Raw genomic sequence first — 22,745 nt, 5'->3', positions numbered from 1 at the left:
TTATTGCAAGTGAATACAGTAAGGTGACAATATGAGACTGTATTTGAGAAAAAAAAATCAGTAACTGGAGAGGAATCAACAAATAAATAAATAACCACTTGGCAGAAAGACAAGAAATAGAAATCAAAGTGATGAAAGGAAGTTGGGGAGGAAAATGTGAGCAGTACTTCTCACAGTCTGAGGTCTCAGATGTATATTACTAAACATGTGAATGTTGTTATTACACATGAATTGATCCACAGCACCTTTTAGAACACTGCAAATGCAGAAGACAGTGTGGCCAGTAGGACAAGGGAGGTTATTCTTCCCCTGTACTCAGCACTGGTCAGGCCACACCTTGAGTCCTGTGTCCAGTTCCAGGCCCCTCAATTCAAGAGAGATGTTGAGGTGCTGGAATGTGTCCAGGGAAGGGCATCAAGGTGAAGGGCTGGGAACACAAACCCAATGAGGAGAGGTTGAGGGAGCTGGGGTTGTTTAGCCTGGAGAAGAGGAGGCTCAGGGGTGACCTCATTGCTGTCTACAACTACCTGAAGGGAGGTTGTAGCCAGGTGAGGGTTGGTCTCTTCTCCCAGACAACCAGCAACAGAACAAGGGGACACTGTCTCAAGTTGTGCCAGGGGAAGTATAGGCTGGATGTTAGGAGGAAGTTCTTCACAGAGAGAGTGATTGGCATTGGAATGGGCTGCCCAGGGAGGTGGTGGAGGCACTGTTCCTGGAGGTGTTCAAGAAAAGCCTGGCTGAGGCACTTAGTGCCATGGTCTAGTTCACTGGCTAGAGCTCAGTGCTAGGTTGGACTGGATGATGTTGGAGGTCTCTTCCAACCTGGCTGATTCTATGATTCTAAGATTGTGTATTAATTCAACCATAAAAGAAATAATGCATAGTTAATTCTCATTAGCTGACCTCTTCAGAAAGCTAAATATAATTGTGCACATTGTCATGTTGAATGTACGGATGTGTAGCTGCTTATTATTATAACAGTCTATTTATATAGCTGGACACAGAGAAGGCATATCTCCATGAAAAGCTAGTTTGAGAGTCTCATGCAATTAAAAAAATAATTAAAAAAAAAGAAAAACAGATGACAGCTGAGTTGGGTAAATAGGCTTGAAAAGAACATCAAATAGACGTGAAGGGCATGAGCATCTCTGCATTTCCTCACTGATGGAATATAACTTTCTTCTAAAGATGTCAGAAACGGGCCCTGTACAAACTATTATGAGAATAAATTAAATCATCACACCTGTGCTAAATCTAGTTGGTCTTATTATTGCATTGTAGACAATTGCCTTAATCAGTTGTAAAAAAGTGGACAGAGAGTTTATGATTTACTGTTGGGGAGCCCCATTGTGGTAGAGTGTGTGCAAAGGAATGCCAGTAGCTCTTCAAGATGTACAAAGCATTTGAAAGAGAAATTAGAGTAAATAATTTTGAACAGTGGTGACCTCTGCAGGCTGCATCTTTGTGTGAAAATAGACCAATAAAAGAATAGTCTTGCATTCCCCCTGAACTTAATAAATACATTCAAATTCTCAGGATTGTTTTGTTTTAGATAAATATGCAAATCAACAAATATTCTGTGTTGAAGTGAAGCCATGAAAATCAAGTAATGGAAATACCTAATGACAACAAAAATATACAATGTTAGTAATGTCACTTCATTAACACAGTTGTATCTGCAGTTGATGGTTTGCTGTGCTGTGACAAAAAAATAAGCCCTCTGCCTCGTGACTTAAGAGTCTAATTTAAAACAATGTCCAGTGAATGATCTAGTGTAAAGAGGTGATAAAGGATGCAGGGAGATTATAAGTAGCAGCACTGAAGATGGGCTGTCACAGGCTGTCAGTGATTCCCTGGCTCTCTCATTTGCAGTGTTTTTGAACAGGTCACACTCCTACCATGTTCCAAGATTGCTTTCTACAGGTTCATAACTCTCCCTTCTTTGTTTTATTTATTGGAAAATTAGACCAAAGTCATTGACATGAGATGCAGTGGAAGAGTGTTCATAATTTTCCTTTCTATATAAATTTAGCAGACACTCCTAAGGTCTGGATGTAACTCAGATGTCACACTAATAACTTGGACATTATCAGCAGCAATCTGGTACTGGCACTGGAAGTAGCACAGGGGTATGTGCATCAGCATATAAACCATTATTTTTTCTTAAAGACCAATATGTAGCTAACACATATTTGAATATCTCTTCTTTAAAAAATAGAAGGTAACCATGCAAGTGCAGAGCACTCAGACTTCTTTCAGCATTAAAAAGCCCCACAACTAAAACACAAATAATAATTATTAAAAAATAAATAAGATTGAAAAAATCATTTTACAGATTCCTTTCTGGGAAAAAAAGATGTACCTGTCTAACCTAAAGGAGTTGTTGGAAAGTGTCTACCATATTTTTCATATCCAAACATCACTGAGCTAAAGAATCAGAATGTTTGGACTGCTGTGTTGAGTGTTTTAAACTCAAGAATGCTGCTCTGGTAGGAAATTGAGAGCTGAACCTCAAAAGGACCAGGAAAATTGTAGCAAAGACATTGCTAAAACAAGATTCCAAGGATTTGTTGTAATAGCTTGCAGTGTGGAGATCATTTGAACAGCAAATAGAAGACCTAGTAAGCTGTTAAAGCTCGTCACCACCCTCTACAAACAGACTAGCTATGTGCTCACTTCCCTGGACTCTGATGTTTTCTAGCATGGATATATGTTGAATTGCACTTGCCCTTCTCTTCCAAGTCTACCATTTGCAAAGATAAAGCAGTGTTCAGTAATGGACTAGTACATCTGAAAAAGTTTATTACTTTGCCTCGGGAGAGACTCAGTATATGTCTTAGTCCTCTTTTGGTTTCTAGTGTGTGAATGCTACACCCAGGTGTGCTATACAACCAAATGAACAGAAAACAAATTACTTGATCAGAACTGCAAGGGAAGAGGAGAAGAAGGAGGAATTTTTATAGTTCTTCTGAAACAGCCTATTCTTCTGTGTTAATCTTGCACCTGACTAATAGATTTTAATATCTTGTATGTTGAGATCGGGCTCCACACAGACTTGTCAGTGACTGATTTACAAAAATAATTGACTTAAACCAGCATTTTCAAGCATTTTATTCATGTGTGTTTTGCATTCAGCCCTTCTTGTGATTGACCAGAATTCACAGCAGAGTTACGTTTAAAAATGTCGATGTTTCCTTTTGTTTCCACAGACTTTGGTAGAATATGGAGCTAATGTCACCATGCAAAACCATGTGGGAGAGAAACCCTCACAAAGTGCTGAGCGGCATGGGCACACCATGTGTTCCCGCTACTTAGTTGTGGTGGAGACATGTATGTCATTGGCCTCTCAGGTCGTCAAGCTAACTAAGCAGCTGAAGGAGTAAGTATTTCGTTGTTAGCAGAGGAATCATTCTTAATACCCTATTTCCTCTTCGCTTTATTAGCAGTGTCCGTTTCCCACTTTTATATATGATATTTTCAATTCATATTTCTACCTTATTTCTTCATTCTTTTCTGCGTTCAAGCATTTGCCCCTTCACCTTTAGCATCTCAGTTTTTCAGCTATTCTTGTGACAGTTTGCTGTGAACAGAGAGGAAGGGAGTGGGAGTGGGGAAAGGGTATGTTACGAAGTGATTGGGTCCCTTTTCCCTTTGCATATCTCTGGATCATATAATTGTTGAGCAGAATTTGTGTTTGCACAGCATGTTTTTATATACAGTAAACAGGTCTTCCTAGTTACAGTGCTGAGTGTTGGTGTTGGTAGGAATAGTGGAAATAGTAGTTGGAGTAGGTTTTTGGTCTTGGAAGATCACTGAATGCCACAATCGCTACCCAGGAAGTATCTTACGGTCTGTTTTTAATTCATAGGAGATGATCTTAATTTTTGTATGATTTTTAATCCAGATTCTGTAAAGAACCTATTATTTTGAAACATGAACTTATGCAATTGCTTGCTTTTATTGTAGGAGCAGTTACTGTGACTTAGCATGTCAATAGACTTTGAAACCATCAGCACTGAGTTAAAATTGTTCCAACTTAGATACATAATCAATAACTTGTCATTTACTATAAGTCATAAAAACAGCTTCTGATAATCCCACGTTTGGAGGAGACTGTATCATTTTAAGTGAGCAACATATGGGCAGTTGTACTGGGCATAAATTAACAATGCTGTTGGTAAGAAAGTTGCAAGGGTTTGCTTCTATGGCAATGGATGAGGGGCTGCCTTTTCATGGACACAACTTGGTCCATGATATTTCCACTGCAGGACACAGCTAAGACCATCAACCAAGTTAGTTGCACCTCTGTGTAAACATATTTGAGAAAGGGCAGAAAATGCCAGAGGGAGAGAGTGACAGAGGGAGTAGCCAGGTCAGAGGAGCAAGTGGTGTACCTTGGTGGAGCAGGCACTCCCCTAAAGGAACTGTGGTCCGTGGAGTACCCATGCTCAGACAGGTACACCCCTTGAAAGGATTATAGCCAGTGGATAAGGCTACACCAGATACAGAGCTTTCCCAAACAGACTGCAGCCTGTTAATGACCTATATTGGAGCACAGGAATATGGTTGAATATTGTCAAGAAAGAAGGAGCATAGAGAAACTGTTAGACATGAACTTGCCACCTCATTGGAAAAAAAAGTATAACCTGCAGCAATGAAAAGAGGGGAAGAGAGGTGCCTGGAGCAAAGCCTGAGGATGGAGGAGAAGCAGGGCTTGGAGTGCAGATGAATTTAGGAGTGAAGTTGAGCCTAGGTGTTCTGAATGTCTGTCCTTCCTCTTTGAATACCTGAATCAATAATTTATACTAATTGGCAATTAATTAAGTTCCCCAAGCTGAGTCCCTTTTGCCCATTACAGTAATTGGCAAGTGATCTCCCCTGTCCTCCTCTTGACCCGTGAACACTTTTTGACTCTGTTATTCCTATATTTTGTCCCTCCAACCCCAAGGCATAGGGACAGTGAGAGTATAGCTGCTTGGCTGACAGCTGGGGCCAACCCATTACAGTGATACAGGTTTTAGTTTGAAACTGCATGTCTAGAAAGGATAAAAATAAACTTTATTGTTAATTCACCCTGTGAGAAATAACCAGGATTCTGTTTTGTACCAATTGTACAGCAAAGAAAAAAAACAACATAGCAATCCTCTCTGTCATTACAGAATTCCTTCCTGCATTAGAAGTATTCTTATTTTTAATTTTGTAACTCTACATTTTGTGTTATAAAGGCATCATGTCTTTATGATATCTTCACTTTTCTTTTACATTTATGCTCTCATAGGTAGAAATAATTAACTAAGGATTATTGTAAGTTCTCACAGTTTTCTTAATTGTGCAGTTTGACACTCATCATTGGATTTTCAAAGTACCAGCTTTTCTGCAGTTGGTTAATTTACTGAGGAATACTGGAATATACAAATCATCTGAAATAAAAAAAACAACAAAGCAGAACACAGAGTAGTTGCTGAATAGTCTACATTAGCGTCTGATATTAATATATAATGAATTGTATTCTCCCTATAACAATGCAGCTGGAAAACACCCGCACACACCAGGAAGTAGAAGCGTCAGCAGTGGATTCTTCATGTTTTGATTCTCTTCAGTGTGCACTCAGTACTTGATACATTACCTCTCATAGGGAAAAGAAAGGCTTGTTTTGTCAGTCAGCAGGCTGTTTACCCCCATGGAAATAACCTAGTTCTGATTTCCTGACACAAGCCATAACACTTTTCCAAGTCTTTCCACTGCCATCTCACAGGCTGTGTGCATTGGAAGTAATTTAAATGATTCTTATCAGTCTAAGTGTCTTTGCTTGTCTCAGCTGGAGTTAAATCTGCTTCTCTTCAGCTGCCTGTTTTTTCAAGCTTCAGTTGTAGCTCTGCTAAGTGCATCAGCAACCTTTTCTTCCACTTCTACAAAGAAATGTGAGTCTATTGTGCTATCCTGCTGGGTTACTCAAAGGCCATGTGGGATACTGGAAAGACATGAGCTTATACCAATATGATACATAGAAGGTCAATCCATTTATTGAAGCTAAGCATGATACTTATATAGTGGATTGGGTACATACATATGTAATTCTGATACGCTTTGCTAGCCACAACATTTTTGCTTGTTCCCAGGGCTGACCAGCCTGCCCCACTTCAAGGCCCCTTTGCACAGCTCAGCTACAAAATAGCAGGTAAACTTTTCTCAGCTTCTACCCAAGGCTGCTTCCCTGCAGCTATGCCTCTTATCAGTGACCCTAGTCTTATCCTGCCTGTTCTTTTCACTTCTCAGACTATTCAGTTCTGCTCAAACCCCAGCATCTCCCCCTTTCTTTTAAATATTGCAGATATTATGCTGCTGATCATATCTTGTACACGTTGTGCTACACGTGGTAAAAATACAATGATCGTGAAGAAAATAACAAGTATATATACAATCATATCAACCAGGCTTCTAAGCCATCCTGTTAAACCCCAGTCTCTAAAGATCTTGTCAAGCCAAGCCTGTCTACCTTCTTTCTTGAGTCTTGATACACCATCTTTCAAACACTGGATGTTGGCATGTGTCAATTCTGGATGATCAGACAGGTTCATGCAGCACATACCCTTGAAGTCTTCACACCCATGGCCTTGTGCTAGAGGCAGAAGATTGATGGCAGCCCTGTTTTGCAAAGTTGCATGTCAGACGCTATCAGCGTCTAAAAATAAACCCGATAGAGCTTTGCTAGTAGTATTAGTTTGTTTAACAAGCCAGTAACCAAGCTTATCTAACAACCCCAAAACTTTTCCCGCTCCTACCCCTGGTGCTGTGAAAGTGGCAGTGAATCGCTATTCAAAAGACCAGAAATCCAGACAATCCTCACAATCATGGAAGAGTGTGTATAAATTTTAAGAGCCCTAATGCACTCCTGTTTTTCATTTTGCCTTTGTGGTTGCCCAATATTCTTTCTCTGACTCCCACCGTTCCGGACTCACCCTGTAATTTTCAGGAATTTTGATGTTTTTGCCACACTCCCATGCTATGATCTGCGTCTGTTGTCTATTTAGAGCTACTAACTTTAGAATATGAAAAAAAAGATATGCACTATACCTTACTTCTAGGCTTTCTATCAAACTTAGTGCATTTGTGAAATGCTGTTGCGCTGCAAATGCCATTGGAACACTAGGATTATTTGCTGCTCCTGGCAGTTCTGATAAAGGTCTTCCCAGGAACGCCTCAAAATACCATCCCACTGTCCAACTTTCTATGCGATTTTGACAAATTGGACACTGCCAGTGAAAATCCTCATCAAATCTATTTACACTTCTCCACCCTTTGTAACTGCAGTGCCTATGATGTAACAATATCCACGGCTGACAAGTAGACCCGTGAGAATCACAGCACTGCTCTAGTTGTTGTTGCTGGCTCTCAGTAAACTTCCTGCTTCTTACTGCATTAAAGAAAGCTTGTTCATCTGGCAGGTGATGTAGGGTGCTGGTGTTACCTGGATGTAGAAACCGAAGTATTGGCCATAAAGTTTGCATGATCTGATACAAGACTCTTGTTCCCTCCTCGCTCACTCTTGGTCTTTCCCGTCTATCCATGGTTGGATCCACTTTGCCAGCAGCCAACAAGGCATCTTGTGACCTGTGGAGACACGAGCATATCCCTTTCCCAGGTTAGCAATTGATATGGTCCCTGCCAAGCGTTATGTTCTGGTCGAAAGATTTTGACTTTAATCTGACTTTGTGACAGGTCTTTCTGATTACTGTCTCTGTGTAATTCCGCTGGTGAGTCCTGTTCTCCCTGAACATTAAGCCAGTTGAGAACAAAGTCTTCCCTAGGATTTCATGTGGAGACCCTGTCTCCCCCTGTTTTTGTATGACTGAAAGCTGTCTTCTCAAGTCTTGATGGGCACATTCCACTATTGCTTCTCCCATTGAGTTGTATGACGCTCCAAAGATGTGTTTGATGTTCCAGTCTTCATAGAAGTGTCGTATCGACTCAGATCTGTATGCTGGGCTGTTTTCTGTTTTTGTTTCTTTGGGGACTCCCATCACAGTGAACGCCTGTAGCATGTGTTGTCATGCTGCTTTTGCCAAAGTGGATGTGCTGTAGCGCACATCATATGTGAACAGGTGTCCACAGAGATGTGAATATATTTCAGCCAATCAAAGGGGGCGTATTCAGTCACATCTGTCTGCCATGTCAGGGTTGTAGGCCTCAAGGGTTCACCCCCTCTGATTGTAGGATAGGCACACAAGCACAATCAGGGCAAGCTGCAACGATTGCTCTTAAACTCTGTGATAGCGAGGTCCACATACCACTGGCAGATGGTTGGCAAATTCTTCATACCTTGTGGCATCACAGTCCGTTGGTAGCGCTTCGCTGGTGCGGCACAATTAGTAGATAGCACTGTAAATGCAAATTTCTCTTTGTCGGCGGAATGCAATGGGATTGTAAAGAAACAATCTTTAAGATCTGTCATGACCACATCCCATTCTTCTGGCAGTATGGTTGGTGAGGGCAGTCCTGGTTGCAAGGTTCCCGTGTCCTGCATTACTGCATTTATTGCTCTCAGGTCCTGCGGCAGCCTCCATTTCCCAGACTTCTGAATAGTGAACACTGGAGAGTTCCAGGGACTAGTCAAAGGTACCAAGTGACCTGCTTCCAGCTGTTCTTGAACCAGGGTTTCTAAATGAGCGAGCTTCTCAGCAGTTAGCAGCCATTGGTCCACCCAGACAGGGGTCTCAGTCTTCCATGTGAGTTTTATGGTCAGGCAGGTGTCACTCTTTGCAATGGCCGCTAGTGAAAATACGTCTGTATCACACAGCCCTGTTGACTCAGGACATCACATCCTAAGATCCACATGGTGGTATTCAGCACGTAGGGTTTTACCTGTGCTGCAAGGCCTTCTTGCTCATCTCACATTGTGGTGAAGTCTCAGCTGATCTTTGTTGGAGAGGCCCTGCCAATCCCTATCACAACATTGGTCACATTGTCCAAAGTCCACTCCGTGGGCCATGCAGCTCGAGGGATGATAGTGACATCTGCACCAGAGTCCAGTAGCATTTTGCTATTTTTCAGTTGCCTTCCATCTTTTCCAGTGATAGTGAATTTGTGCATTGGTTTCTTGTCTGAAAGTTCTTGTTCAAAAGCAACTAATGGCTGCCCAGAGGAACCAAACCTTTGTGAGCCCCATTCCTCTTTTCCTGGTTTTGGCACTGATGACTTAAAAGGAACCATCTGGGCAATTCTGCTTCCTTGTTTGAGAGTTAATGGAGGGGACAAAACTTGAACCATTATGCCTATTGTTCCAGTGTAATCTGCGTCAGCAACTCCAGTTAATACCAATTATCCTTGCCTTGTTGTGGAAGATCTCACTAGCAGCAACGCACTTAGGCTGTGCCCTAATGGCCTTGGGGCTGTTGAAGGAACAGCCCCATCCTGCACAAATATCCAAGGACAGTATGAAGTACGTGTCTGGGGCAGCTTTTCAAGGAGTTTTGCCTCTAGCATAGCAGGCAATTTAGTGAAGGCACCTCTAAAGATCCTGAAGGAATCAAATGGAAACAAATGGAAGTCCAAGTCACTTCTAACTGCTGTTACATAGGAATAGCTCCAACCTGGGCTTCTGAGATGGCTTTCCAGTATTTTCTCCACCTACTTCTGCAGTTGTTAATGGACATGGAGGAATTATGGTTGTATAATGATGGATTACTTGAATGGTTAGTGTAAAGACAGAAGGCCCTAATGTGCTCTCCAGCCTTCCTTCAGCTGCTGTAAACATGACCTGATCATACAATCTGTTATGTCCCCAGCCACAGGGACAAGATTGAAATGGTTGATACTGCATAAGAACAGCAGCGCAGAAACTGTCTTAGAGCAGCACTTAGCAAGACCTATCTTCAAAGGTCATAAACTGTCTTTCATTCTCTTTTTATGAGCTCTTTGAGTGATCAAGTCAACGTAGAGCTGTTATAGAGAGAAACTGCCCTAATCATTCATGCTTTTTGGAGGCAGTCCTGAAAAGAAGGCTGTGATGGTTTGGGAGTTACCTGCTCCCCAGCAACCCCAACTTAGGAAATCACCCAGACTAGACTCAGACGGCTGGAAGTTAAGGTTTATATTTACAGCTTAGCACAATATACAAGCAGGTATCTACATTATATACAGCTATACACAGAAATATACAAGTTAAAAGTAATACAGAAACACAATGCCCCTCTCAGAAATCAGAGTCCCTAGGAGGGGCTCCCAACCATCCTTCCACTTTCCTTCCCTCTACCTTATCCAAGCATATACTTTACATGCAAGGTGAGTCTGGAGTGGGTTAGAAAGAGGGGAGTGTTAGAAAACAGAAGGATTAGTTGCACAGAAGCAGCCCAAGGCACCCCCTGCAACAGAGGCACACACACACTGACTCTCCTGATCTGTCTTACCTATGTTTTGTGTTCTTGTTTTTATACATCTCAGCAAGCCTACAAGTGAAGCAGACCATTGTTCCTTTTCACAGCATATAATCTAATTTCTCTCATTAAATTATTCCAATTTGCCTCAATCTAGCACAAAGGTAGAAACCCAAAACAATACCATCACATTTTGCCAGAGTCTTCACATCTTTTGAGCTCTTTCATCCAAAGCAGCTCAGATGACAAGTAATCTACCAAGTTAGCTCTGAGTCTCCATTCAGAGAGTAAAACCTTTTTCATTTGAAAGAAAGAAGTGCTAATTGCAAATGTTCCATCAGATCTTCACAGGAGAATTAACTGAGATATTTGCAGTTTCTTCCAGCCTGTTATTCTGTGATTCTATGATAGTCCTGTGATTTTCCCCAAAAGAGGGAAGGAACTAAACAATTCTTTTTGTAGGTAAAAAGGGAAGTGGCCCACAAAAAATGCTATTACTGGCTTTAAAATAAAAGCTTTGATTTAGTTCTCTTGTTAATTACTAAATCAAAATTCTAATTACTAATCAAAATTCTTAATTTCTTTCAGAGTCTATGAAAAACACTTTCCGAGGCCTTACAATTGTACTTATTCTCTAAAAAACCCTTTGTTGCCAGTGCAGAAAATTCTGAACTTTGTGCTTTCCAGCACTAACACTAGCAGTAATGACTTATATTGCTTGGACTTTCCTGAGCTGAAAAGACCAAGTCAGAACTAATGACTTACTGCTTCCCTAGACTTCTTTTACAATGGTGCTTCATTGACAGGTCATTGTGGATCTGAGTGTGCAAAGCAATTCGTGAATGTGATTTTTGTTGCTCCTTTTGGTACGTCATCAAGCCAAAGTCTCTGGGAGGCTAGACATCACAGCAAACCGTGACTCAAAGGAGGAGGATTAAAAAAAAAAAAAAGGTTTAATATCCTCCATTGCTACCACTTTTCTGTGTTTTGTAAATGACATCTATGATTTTCCTGAGATTGCACAGCAGTATCAGTAAAAATAGCTGAATTTTAAAAAAATAAAATATTGTGCCATTGTAAGGGTGTGTGTAAGTTGCTGATTAGCTGAGAGTTTTCTGATTTGTTTTGTTTGGTGTTATTGTGTTGTTTTGCCTTTTTTTTTCCCCTTATTTCGATGGCAGTAAATGTTATATAAGCATATAGTGAGGAAAACAGGATAAACTTTACAATATTAATCTTATTTTCACTAAGTTTTCTTCTTTGTGGAATGGTCATTCTGGATTTATTTGACACAAAACAGGGAAGGATAACAACATACTACAGAAGATACTTCAGTAGAGCCCAGTGCCTCAACCCATTATCCATTCATTTACTGATCAAGTTGTGGCTTACTGTGAGCAATTTATTAAAATCAGCTGAACTGTGAAAATGGAGGAAACTTTAATTCTTTTATAATAATAAAATGTTTTAACAGAATGAGAACATTAACTTAGCAGAAGAAGTGTCAGAGATTTCCATCAGAGCTAAAAGTATAAGAAGCTGTTAGCTGCATTTTTCAGAGATATTTATAAATAGAAGCTGGAGGAATCATAAAGGGCAAATAAACTAGATAAATTGCATCATAATCTAATCATAAACGAAAATTTCTCTGACTCTTTAAGAAGAGTGTCTGAAGAGTTGCAGAATAAGCCAATGTTGACAGATGATAGGAATAATTTTTAAATAGTCTAAGGAACTGTGTAGGCAAGAGAAAGGGAGATAGAAAAATAAAGGAATAAAGAATCTACACAAGGGTTGTGTAGTAAAACATGATGTCAAGGCAGTATGTCAAGAGCCATCTTTATTTCTGTAACACTTCAGATTTAAAACATTTTTTTCTGCCAGTGTTGCAAGTACAACCCCTTGTTTTAAAAGTCATCTGGATTATTTCTGGCTTTGACATTGACAGTTATAAAGACTGCATTTGGAACTCAGCTGAATCTTCTGCTGATGGCATGTGAGCTAGGAGAGAGTCCAGCTCACTGGTGGGGGTATTAGTTCTGCAGATCCAAGAAGAATAAAAGCCCGAAAGATGTTATTATTTCGACAGCAACAGAAGCAGAGCCTGGGAGAAGCAGATAAAAAGACATTTTCACATGGTCATTTGATCAGGCCTAGGGGAAGAAACCAACTGTACCAACTGTATTCCATGTGAACAACAGCACATATTCAGTAACAAAAAGCTGTTTTCTAGTAGCTCCCCAATAATTCTGTGTGTCCAGAGGCACTGGAACTTAGAGGCACTGCCCAAATGTTTGTTCAGAGGCACTGGAGCTTACAGGTCATTAAACAAGATCAAATGTTACCTGTGGTGGTTGACAAACTAAAGGAGTGTTTTGATATTAGACTAGAAGGACTACATTGGATGGGGGCAGGGAGGTGGAGAAGAACTTTTTGTGGTAAATTGATTCTTCATTCTTGTAGATCTACTTGAAGGTTTGCAGGTTATCTTTCTCAAGAGTCCATCCTATGGAAATAAGTATGTGGTAGGACAACAGAGATTGTGATTACAGTTTTATGTTAAATAGACTTTCTAGCATGGATGCCGCATTGCTAGCAATTTGTTTGTACTATTAGAGGTTTTTAAGCATTAGTCTCTGAAGTTATTTATGAAGCAGTATAAATCACAGCACCACAACATGATAAACTGCAGTAAGTACGGCACTGGTGAGAGTCTAAGGAGGGTGCACAGCACAGGTAGAACCTTTGGTAAGGCTGAGCAGCAAGCAGTTGTGTTTTATACTACTCCCCTGAGGACACAGAGGTCATACTTAGCTCCAGCCTTCCACTGAAGGTGATTAGGCCAGACTTTCCTAGAGGGCAGAGATGCTTCTCTGAATTAATTTGCAGATAGAAAAGGCAAGAGCAGTTGCCTGAAATATTATTTAGCTGGCTAAAAGCCATCCACCAAATATAGGCAGTGATTTTTTAATCTGTCCTTTTCCTCTTCTTTTACATACGTAGTTAGAACCAAGTACTATGTAAAGAATAGGTGAAGAGAACTTTTTTAAACACTGAGTTGAATGGATAGTATCGGTTATCCTGTAGCTTATTAATGCTCACAATTTTAGAATTCAAGGTAAACATTCTTACATTTTCCTGCAGGCAGACAGTGGAACGTGTGACGTTACAGAACCAGCTCCAGCAACTTTTAGAAGTGCAGTGGTCAGAGGGCAAGTCACTGCCCACATCCCCGAGGTAAGATGACTGGAATTGTTCTGCAGTCTGGATTTGCATTTTCATGATACATCAGCCATCAAGGGAAGTTGTGACCTATCTAGATCAAAGACATACTCTGTAAGGAGAAGTGTTTTGTTACCTTGTGGGCTTGGACCTGAGAATTTGGCTGTGTAATGTTGTGTAAATACTGGAAATTTTCACTATGACATTAACAGTCTGTATTTCCCAATGGAGTGAAAATCAGATTGACAGTGAAATAGAATATTTTCTATTAAATGAATAGCAGAGGATTGTAGAAATCCCTAAGATAATTGTAAAGTTTGACCTTGTGGTGGTCCACCATACTTTACTGCCAGCAGTAATTCATAAAGCCAGTAACCGACAAAAGCTGCTTTCAGATTAATAAGGTTCATTTTAATGTTTTGCATTTTTTTGCCTGCAGTAGTTTGTATAAAAATAAATAATTCCTGAAATTTTATGTATTGTTCACTGTTCTGTCAGGAAACTCAGAAATAGACATGAACTGAGAAACTTTAAAGTGGAGGGAAGTAAAAGCAGAGGACTGGATCTGGCGTCTGCTAAGATATCTCTCTGACTTCTGCCATAGATTTCCAAAGCGTTGCATGGAAGTCAGTCCAGCATACAAATTCTCACAGATAGGAACCTGAAAATTACTTTGAAAGGAATTAAATAACTCCATGTAAATAGGACTAATTTTATCATTCCATTTCCTCTCTGGAAGATATATACAGTTCTTCTTATTTCAGGGTTTTTAGGGAGCTGCTTATATTACATATAAATTAAAGTATGGAGCCAACATAGAAGCTTACACACACACTGATGATCAGAGCTTTGGGTCATCAAGTATGAACTCAAAGGATCAGTGACTGTTTCTTTTCCATCCTCACAAAATCTTGAGCTCTTTTCTGGGCAAATGTTTTATGTCCCTGAATTTAATGTCTCCATATTTCAGACAAGTGCATATAGTTACAGAAGCCAGTAACAAAGTCATTGAGATGGGAGAAGTATTTGTGTAAAGGAATTTCAGCTAGAAGTGGGCTGTTAAGTCCCACTTTGATGGTGAAGTAGAAAACTGAAAAGACTTTTTTGTCCTTGTCTAGAAAATCATGATCTTTGTCTTTCCTGTCTGCCAGCTCAGCAGGGACAACCGGACCAAATCCTGTCCTCCAGCTCATTTGGTTTCTGTAGTTTTTGCAGACTGATCTTTCCAGGTGGTCTCACATCTGAATACTGTGACTGTATTACTTTCAGTATCAGATAAGATCAAATGAGAGCAGATCTCTCATCATTCATTATTCCTGTGAAAGGGTAGGTTTCAGCATCTTTTCAGTTAAGTAAGCAAGTCTGAAAGTTATATTCTATTTAAAATTTTGTTTCATAGTTAGCTACTACCTTTCATTCCAGCTAAAACTCACTTGCAGATATTATCACATCATCCAAGCATCCAGCAGCAGATATAAGAAAACCTATCCCTTTTACTATGAATGATTGTTGTTGTAGGTGCATACTTATTAACTTCAATGTCTGTTTCAGTTTGCCAGACAAGAGAAAGTGCAAAATAAGTTGAAAATGAGTTGACCAGCAAAGCCTGTGAATTTCGTGTGCTGTGAGAACTATGGGCTCATCAGAGTAGAAGCAGCTTGCAAAAAAAGAAAGTATATTCATGAATTAACTGCCTGACACTAACCTAAATTTTGTCACCTTGCCTTTGCTTAGAGGAAAAGTGTTTTGGAAGAAGAATTTGGAATATTATGATCTCTGGCATATGTCACAGGGAAAGAAATGGTCTCTATAATTTAACTTTTTTACAAATCAGACTTGCGATTGCTGTTTCCTCACTATACAGCATTTGCAGTTCTACATTTATTATTCTAGTAGTATTGAAATAAATTCTCATCATTTTTCCCGTGCTTTTCAGTACTTCATATCTGACAAGATTTTGAGTGCAAATTGCCCTGGCTTTTTATGAGGCCTTATATGGCTGTTATTAATGCCAGGTGATTTCTTAAATTGTTGCTGGTACTTTGCAGTATTTAGAATAAGCTACTTTTGTATTATGGTGTGATTTGGAAATAAGCATTTGACCTTATGGAGGTTGTTTGCTTTTTAAAATGTATAAAACCCCACAACTAGGAAACAGTAGTCTATGCATAATTTTTCTTAGCCATCTTAGTGTTGAAGTAGCCATTCTAAGTTTTGATTTTAAGAAGTCATCTTTGTAAGAGAAGGTGAAGAGATGCAAATCCTGATTAGGAGTAGAAGTGGGGTTACATCCTCTTTTCTGTCCATCCTAAATGTGATATCATATTAATGAACTCCGTGTGAGTAATGAGGAAGAGGATAAGTAACAATAAGCTGAGACAGACACATACACTGGAAAGACAGTTTCACATTTTGTATCTGCATTAATTTGGCTGTGGTATTTCCTCTTTTGTTTTTCTCTTTAAGCTTGCCATCATCTCCAGCTTCTGCCAAACCCCAGTGGAAACCATCTGAAGGAGATGAATTGTCTCCACCAAAACATAAGCTGAACACCCAGGATGGGATTCAGATTCTTGGCAGCCTGGGAACCTCTAGTCGTACTCGACCCAAGATAAAAGATGAGGACTCTGATAAAATCTTGCGCCAGTTGTTGGGGAAGGAAATCTCTGAAAATGTCTGTATGCAGGAAAAGCTGACTTTGGAATTTCAGGATGCTCATGCATCTTCCAAGAATGTGAAGAAGATTTTGCCAGAGAAACGGGAGCTGAAGTTAGCCAGACTGAGGCAGCTGATGCAGAGGTCACTCAGTGAATCTGACACAGACTCAGCTAATTCTGAGGACCATAAAAACATGCCTGTGAAAAGAACTGACAAACCAAGGCCTCAGCCCATAGTAGAGAGTGTTGAGAGCACAGAGAGCTTACATCTGATGATTAAGAAGCACACCTCTGCAGCAGGACGCCGCTTCCCCTTTGGTATCAGGGTCTCGAAGTCTGTGGATGGGCACAGTCCTTCCCCTACTTCAGAGGGCAGTGATCCAGATAATGAAGTCCCATATCAGTCTGCTACAGTACCTCAGAGCCAGTTTTGTGGAGACAGCTCTCCATCCAGCATGGACAGTGCTGCTGCTCAAAAAGTTGCCACCAGCCCTAAGAGTGCTCTTAAGTCTCCATCTTCAAAACGCAGAACCTCACAAAATTTGAAACTCCGAGTAACATTTGAGGAGCCTGTAGTGCAAGTGGAGTTAGCAGAGTCAGAACTGAATGAGGAAAAGGAAAAAGACCGGGGCAAAGGACTTGTGCGGGCTCCACTCAGCTCTGGAGAGCCAGTGGGGGACCATCTGAAAAGGCCTTTTGGAACCTTTCGGTCCATAATGGAGACACTAAGTGGCAACCAAAACAACAACAACAACTGTCAAACAGCAAACCTGATCAAAACCTCATCAACGCTGCCTTTTACCTCATTAGGAAGGAAGACAGCAGACAGCAAAGGAAATCCAGCAGCTCTCACAAAAGGAAGAAACAAGCCAGTGAGTGCACTAAAAGGAAGAAGGGCTTTTTTTCTCCTGTCTATTTCAGTAATGAATAAGTTTGACAGCTTCTTCCTTCTGCATTTCTATATCAAAGGAATGCACACAAATTACTATATTTGACCACCCACTGTTTTAGCTTTGGAAGGCTTTCCCAAGAAGTGGCAGATACTGCTCATGTATAATGGGTGCATATGGTTCACCTGTTCAGTGTTCAGAGTTTTCCACAGAGATATGGTTCACCTGCAGATAGTGTTTGATGTTGCTCTGAGTGACATCATATGATAAGAATGTAACATTTGAATCTGTGGGATTTCTGAGGAGTAAAAAACTGAAAGGCTAGCCAGCCAAGATTAATGAGGCCAACAGGATAAAAAATAAGTGATGGAATATAAAGAAGGAAAAGAGCTGAAATGATCCTTCCTGCTTCAGTGGGAGCTACAGCCAGCACTGAGGTGCTGAAGCTGTCCATACCAGTCTTTGCCCACCCTTTCCTCATAACAGAGAATTCTTGTCACAGAAGGTATGGTTTGTCTGTAGCAAAATGTACTGAATCTAGATTATCGTTTCTCTGTGGTCAACAGAGTGCCCCTTCTGGGATCCCAACAGGAAAAAAAAAGTGGTGTCTCAAAATTAGGAGATTGGATTTGCGAAAAGCAGCAAAGAGAGAGAAAGAAGAGAATGCTTCAAAGAAATTTGTCTTGCAAGGGAAAGGAAGAGGTACTGAATGAAAAGACAGAAGTAGGAAATACTGTGAGTGCAGTGTGCTTGTGGAGCGAAGAGGAGAAATGCAACCATCTGGAGATACAATAAAGAGTTGAATGTGAGGGAATAGTAGATTATTTATTCCTCTGTGAATAAAGACAAGGTAGGAGGGGAGGGAGGAATGGATGGAAAGACATGAGGTGAAAGAATAATTTCAGCATGAAAAAAAGACATAAAAGGCAGGCCAAGAGGAGGAGAAGGAAGGATAGTGAATTATATACTGTAAAAAGTATGACAAAGTAATGGGAGAAAAACACTGGAAAATCTTAGGCACAGAGAAAACAAAATGAATATGGAAAAGAAACAGTGGAAAGAGAGAGCTGGGAAGCAGTGGGCAGTCTATATTCGTGGGAACTGCTAGAACAGTAATGCTATATAGCAGAATGTCAAATGAAATGAAAACATCAAAGGAACCTAAGAGATATAAAATAGCTAAATTGAAATGGGACTTCATTTATTAAGGTTTACTCAGAATCAGAGTCTGAACTACTGATTTAAGCCTATAAAGTTCTTACACCACGTCGTCAAACACCTGATTTAACGTAGTATATTCATAACGCCATAACAATTTGTAGATTTTATGACAACAAAGAGACAGTCTTCAAAGATGTTCTGATAGATTGTTGGTCATGAGCATTTTTCATAGCACCTTAAGAAATTTGAAGAGTTGCGTGAGGTAATTCTGATAGTATTGACGCAGTATAAAACACATTTTGTCTGTGAAAAAGCCATGTTTGCACATCATTGTTTCCAGCATCGAATTGTGAAAGAAATACTTTTCACAGCAGCCCAAAAGACTACAGCACATGTCTCAAAGATTTTCTAACTCAAAATGAAATCTGCTACAGTGCTATTGTGGATATTTGACTGCATGTTTTGGTAGACTTCCATCTTGTGCATGTGGTAAGCTCATTGCATGTCTTTAACTGATTTGATGTTGTGCTTCCTTAGGGTCCTTACTTCAGCTACACCAGTCTTTCCTCTAGCACGCTGAACGAAGAACTTCTGTGTAATTATGCTTGGTATGTGCTTATGCATGGTACCAAATCCCTCTCCCTTTGCTTTTTCTAATTGCATGTGTTTGATAACTTTATTCATAAATAAAATACTCAAATTGATTGACCACCAGAAGGGAAATAGATGAACATGTAAATTCCTAGAAAAGTAGAAATTTATGATGGATTTCTGCTGATGTCACAACTGAACTGGCTACAGTACATCACTTCCAAGCAAGTATAGAAACTATTAATACTTGTAAATCCACCAGGGAGTATAACACACTTTGGCTGGGAATTCAGCTTCTGTTGAATGAAAGTCAAGTACCAGATGAGAATGGAAATTAAATTTCCTCTCTCAAGGAGAGCAAAAAGTTTGTCTCTAAATGGAGTACAAAGAACATGAGGTAGAATGTTGTACTTCAAGTTTCCAGTGCTCTCCTGTTTTCATGATTTTTTCTTGCTCTCCCTTCGACTGTTTTTCTAAAGTGTGATAACTTTGACTGTGTTCAACCTCCTTAATTTAGTCATAATACATCAGGACTACCTCAGGCAGATAGAGGCAAGTCCCTCAAGTTTCATAAAAACCTTGGGGGAAAAAAACCCCCACATTTTACAAAAAATGTTTATTTTATAATTAAATGCTTTCTAAAAATCACCAGTCATTTTAATTCAACTTTTAACATTCATGAATTCTTGTGATTTTTTTTTCTGCTAAACTGAGATTTAAAATCTTTAGTCCTGAAAAGGATGGCTGTTCACATCAAAATTATGTCATTTGAAAACGCTTCTGGTAAAATTATAAAATAGTAATTTTGGATTTTGGCAGCCTGCATTTCTTCCAAGTTAAGGCTTTTGTAAGTGTCTAATAAATTATTTGAGTTTACTTGTTTTCCAATGCCAGGACCTTCCCATACTTAAAAAGTCAATTTCCATGACAGAAATGGCAGTCTTGTTCTGAAGTCACTGGCACAGTGTATGTGAAGCCAAAAACAGAACTGTGAAGTTTCCAAGAAGTTTTGCCCTAACCTAGAAACAAAGAGGAAATTCCAGTGCAGGATAATGACTCCTGCATAGCAGCAGTTTGAGTGAGCACCAGTGGGCAGTCTACATTCAAAACACCCAGCTGCCTGTCCAGACTGTAGAGTAATAACAAAATCATTGATCTTAACCCTTGTGTTACAGCCTTACCCTGGTTGTAGCCAGTTGTTTCAGTTTGGTAGTGCCTTGTGTAAGTGCTGTTGTGCGAGAAACCCCTGGCAGCATGACATTTCCACAGAAGCAGTGACAAACAAGGCTTGCCCAGCCAGCTGCCACTGCAGAGCAGCAGAACCACCTGCTGGAAGGGTAAATAAAGGCATCCTTTGCAAGTTTGATACAGCCTGTTCCACTTTGGAGTGAATCTCAGAAGTGCAGAACATGTTGGAATGTTTTTTTCCTCTTGGAAGAATTGGGTAGTTTCTTGCATATTACAACGCCAGGCAAATGCTTGTGCATCTTACATGTGTGCCAGTGAATGGTTCTTTCCCACAATTTAAATCACCTGAGCCCTGCAGTACATTAAGGTATGCACTAACTCACCATATCAGTACCAATGGCTTAGCTGCTATAGCTGCAGTTGTAACAGCAAAAATCGCATCATACGTCAGGGGCAATCAGCAGAATCTAGCATCAGGTTTGCACCAGGTGGTAATCTGGGCATACTGCTAAAATAGTAAGTGGATATAAGCTAACATTGCTAAGTGAAGAAATAATGTTTACAAGTACCTAGAGTTTAAGTTTTCAGCTTTAACTGGCAAGCTGTCATTTTAGTCTAACAGACAAGGGATAGACTTTAAAATTTCTTTTTTATTTTCTATTTACATAGTGTGGAAGTGGAGACATACTTTTGAGAAGTTACCCCTGTCAGTGTATCTCATAGTCTTACTGAATTGAGATTTTACTTAAATTGCAATGTTAAGAGAGATACAGGCTCCATGTCAGAAAGAATTACTTCTTGCCTTTTTTCCTGTGGCCTTCACCACTATATTCTACTTAAACACATAAATTAAGTCTAATTAATTAATCTTCTGAAAGTGTTTTTTTCTCTGGAGTAAAGATCCCCTTACAAGTGCAGTCAGAAGAAAATGAGATCTGTCTAATGTTTCTTGTAATAGATCTTTTTATCACTGGTTGTTTTCTCTAAAGGAATTTTTGGACATTCTGTCAATTATTACCATAACACTATGGAAGTGTACTAGTTGGCTTTCAGTTTTGATTTTAGAATAGGAGCTACAAGAAGTTCAATAAGAATCCACAATATTAAAAAGTATTTTATGTAGTGTGTTTTTAGAGAAATAAGCCCAGAGTGAAAGATAATTCAGAATTCTGTACTTGCAAATGGAATAAAATAGGGTAAACAAACACAAGACAAATCCCTCTATGTTGCTTGCATTACACTGGGTAATTTTCTTCTTTTTCTCTCCAGGCTTGAGGACATCAATAGGACAAGCCAGAAATCCAACAATCAAAAGAGTACTGATGAGCCAGAGCTGCAGGAATTCTTCCTCTAAACCACATCTCTTGATCATAGTATCATAGTATCATAAGGGTTGGAAGAGACCTCACAGATCATCAAGTCCAACCCTTTACCACAGAGCTCAAGGCTAGACCATGGCACCAAGTGCCACATCCAACCTTGCCTTGAACAGCCCCAGGGACAGCGACTCCACCACCTCCCCGGGCAGCCCATTCCAGTGTCCAATGACTCTCTCAGTGAAGAACTTTCTCCTCACCTCCAGCCTAAATCTCCCCTGGCGCAGCCTGAGGCTGTGTCCTCTTGTTCTGACGCTGGCCACCTGAGAGAAGAGAGCAACCTCCTCCTGGCCACAACCACCCCTCAGGTAGTTGTAGACAGCAATAAGGTCACCCCTGAGCCTCCTCTTCTCCAGGCTAAACAATCCCAGCTCCCTCAGCCTATCCTCATAGGGCTTGTGCTCGAGGCCTCTCACCAGCCTTGTTGCCCTTCTCTGGACACGCTCAAGCATCTCAACGTCCCTTCTAAACTGGGGGGCCCAGAACTGAACACAGTACTCAAGGTGTGGTCTAACCAGTGCAGAGTACAGAGGCAGAATGACCTCCCTGCTTCTGCTGACCACACCATTCCTGATGCAGGCCAGGATGCCACTGGCTCTCTTGGCCACCTGGGCACACTGCTGGCTCATGTTCAGGTGGGTATCAATCAGCACCCCCAGATCCCTCTCTGTTTGGCTGCTCTCCAGCCACTCCGACCCCAGCCTGTATCTCTGCATGGGGTTGTTGTGGCCAAAGTGCAGCACCCTGCACTTGGAGCTATTGAACACCATCCCATTGGACTCTGCCCATCTGTCCAGGCGGTCAAGGTCCCGCTGCAGAGCCCTTCTGCCCTCCGACCCAGTCACATCTGCCCCCAGCTTAGTGTCATCTGCAAACTTGCTGATGACTGACTCCATGCCCTCATCCAGATCGTCTATGAAGATGTTAAAGAGGATGGGGCCCAGCACAGATCCCTGAGGGACACCACTAGTGACAGCCGCCAGCTGGATGTGGCACCATTCACCACCACTCTCTGGGCTCGGCCCTCCAGCCAGTTCCTAACCCAGCACAAAGTGTTGCCATCCAAGCCATGTGCTGACAGCTTGGCCAGCAGTTTGCTGTGGGGGACAGTGTCAAAGGCCTTGCTGAAGTCCAGATAGACCACATCCACAGGCCTCCCCACATCCACCAAGCGGGTCACCTGATCATAGAAGGAGATCAGGTTGGAGAGGCAGGATCTGCCCTTCCTAAACCCATGCTAGCTGGACCTGAGCCCTTTGCCATCCCTCAGGTGCGCTCTTATCACCC

General features: G+C 40.7%; 1 protein-coding gene across 2 annotated transcripts in view; it reads left to right on the top strand.

Annotated features, from left to right (window-relative positions):
• Nucleotides 1-21,525, top strand: part of SNCAIP (synuclein alpha interacting protein) — a 63,326-nt gene extending 41,801 nt beyond the window's left edge. Inside the window, exons 7-11 of one of the 2 annotated variants that reach the window (XM_064176461.1) lie at nt 3,210-3,379; nt 13,518-13,610; nt 16,062-17,124; nt 18,841-18,911; nt 21,352-21,525. In XM_064176461.1, coding sequence (XP_064032531.1) covers nt 3,210-3,379; nt 13,518-13,610; nt 16,062-17,124; nt 18,841-18,911; nt 21,352-21,436 — 1,482 coding nt within the window. In that variant the 3' untranslated portion in view covers nt 21,437-21,525. The remainder of the gene's footprint in view (nt 1-3,209; nt 3,380-13,517; nt 13,611-16,061; nt 17,125-18,840; nt 18,912-21,351) is intronic. The other variant, XM_064176462.1, reaches the window with a different exon arrangement.
• The last annotated feature ends 1,220 nt before the right edge of the window (nt 21,526-22,745 follow it).

Source organism: Pogoniulus pusillus, chromosome Z, assembly GCF_015220805.1.
Source record: "Pogoniulus pusillus isolate bPogPus1 chromosome Z, bPogPus1.pri, whole genome shotgun sequence".
Taxonomy (NCBI): domain Eukaryota; kingdom Metazoa; phylum Chordata; class Aves; order Piciformes; family Lybiidae; genus Pogoniulus; species Pogoniulus pusillus.
Note: the sequence above shows the minus strand (reverse complement) of the source record. Positions and strands in the feature narration are given on the sequence as shown.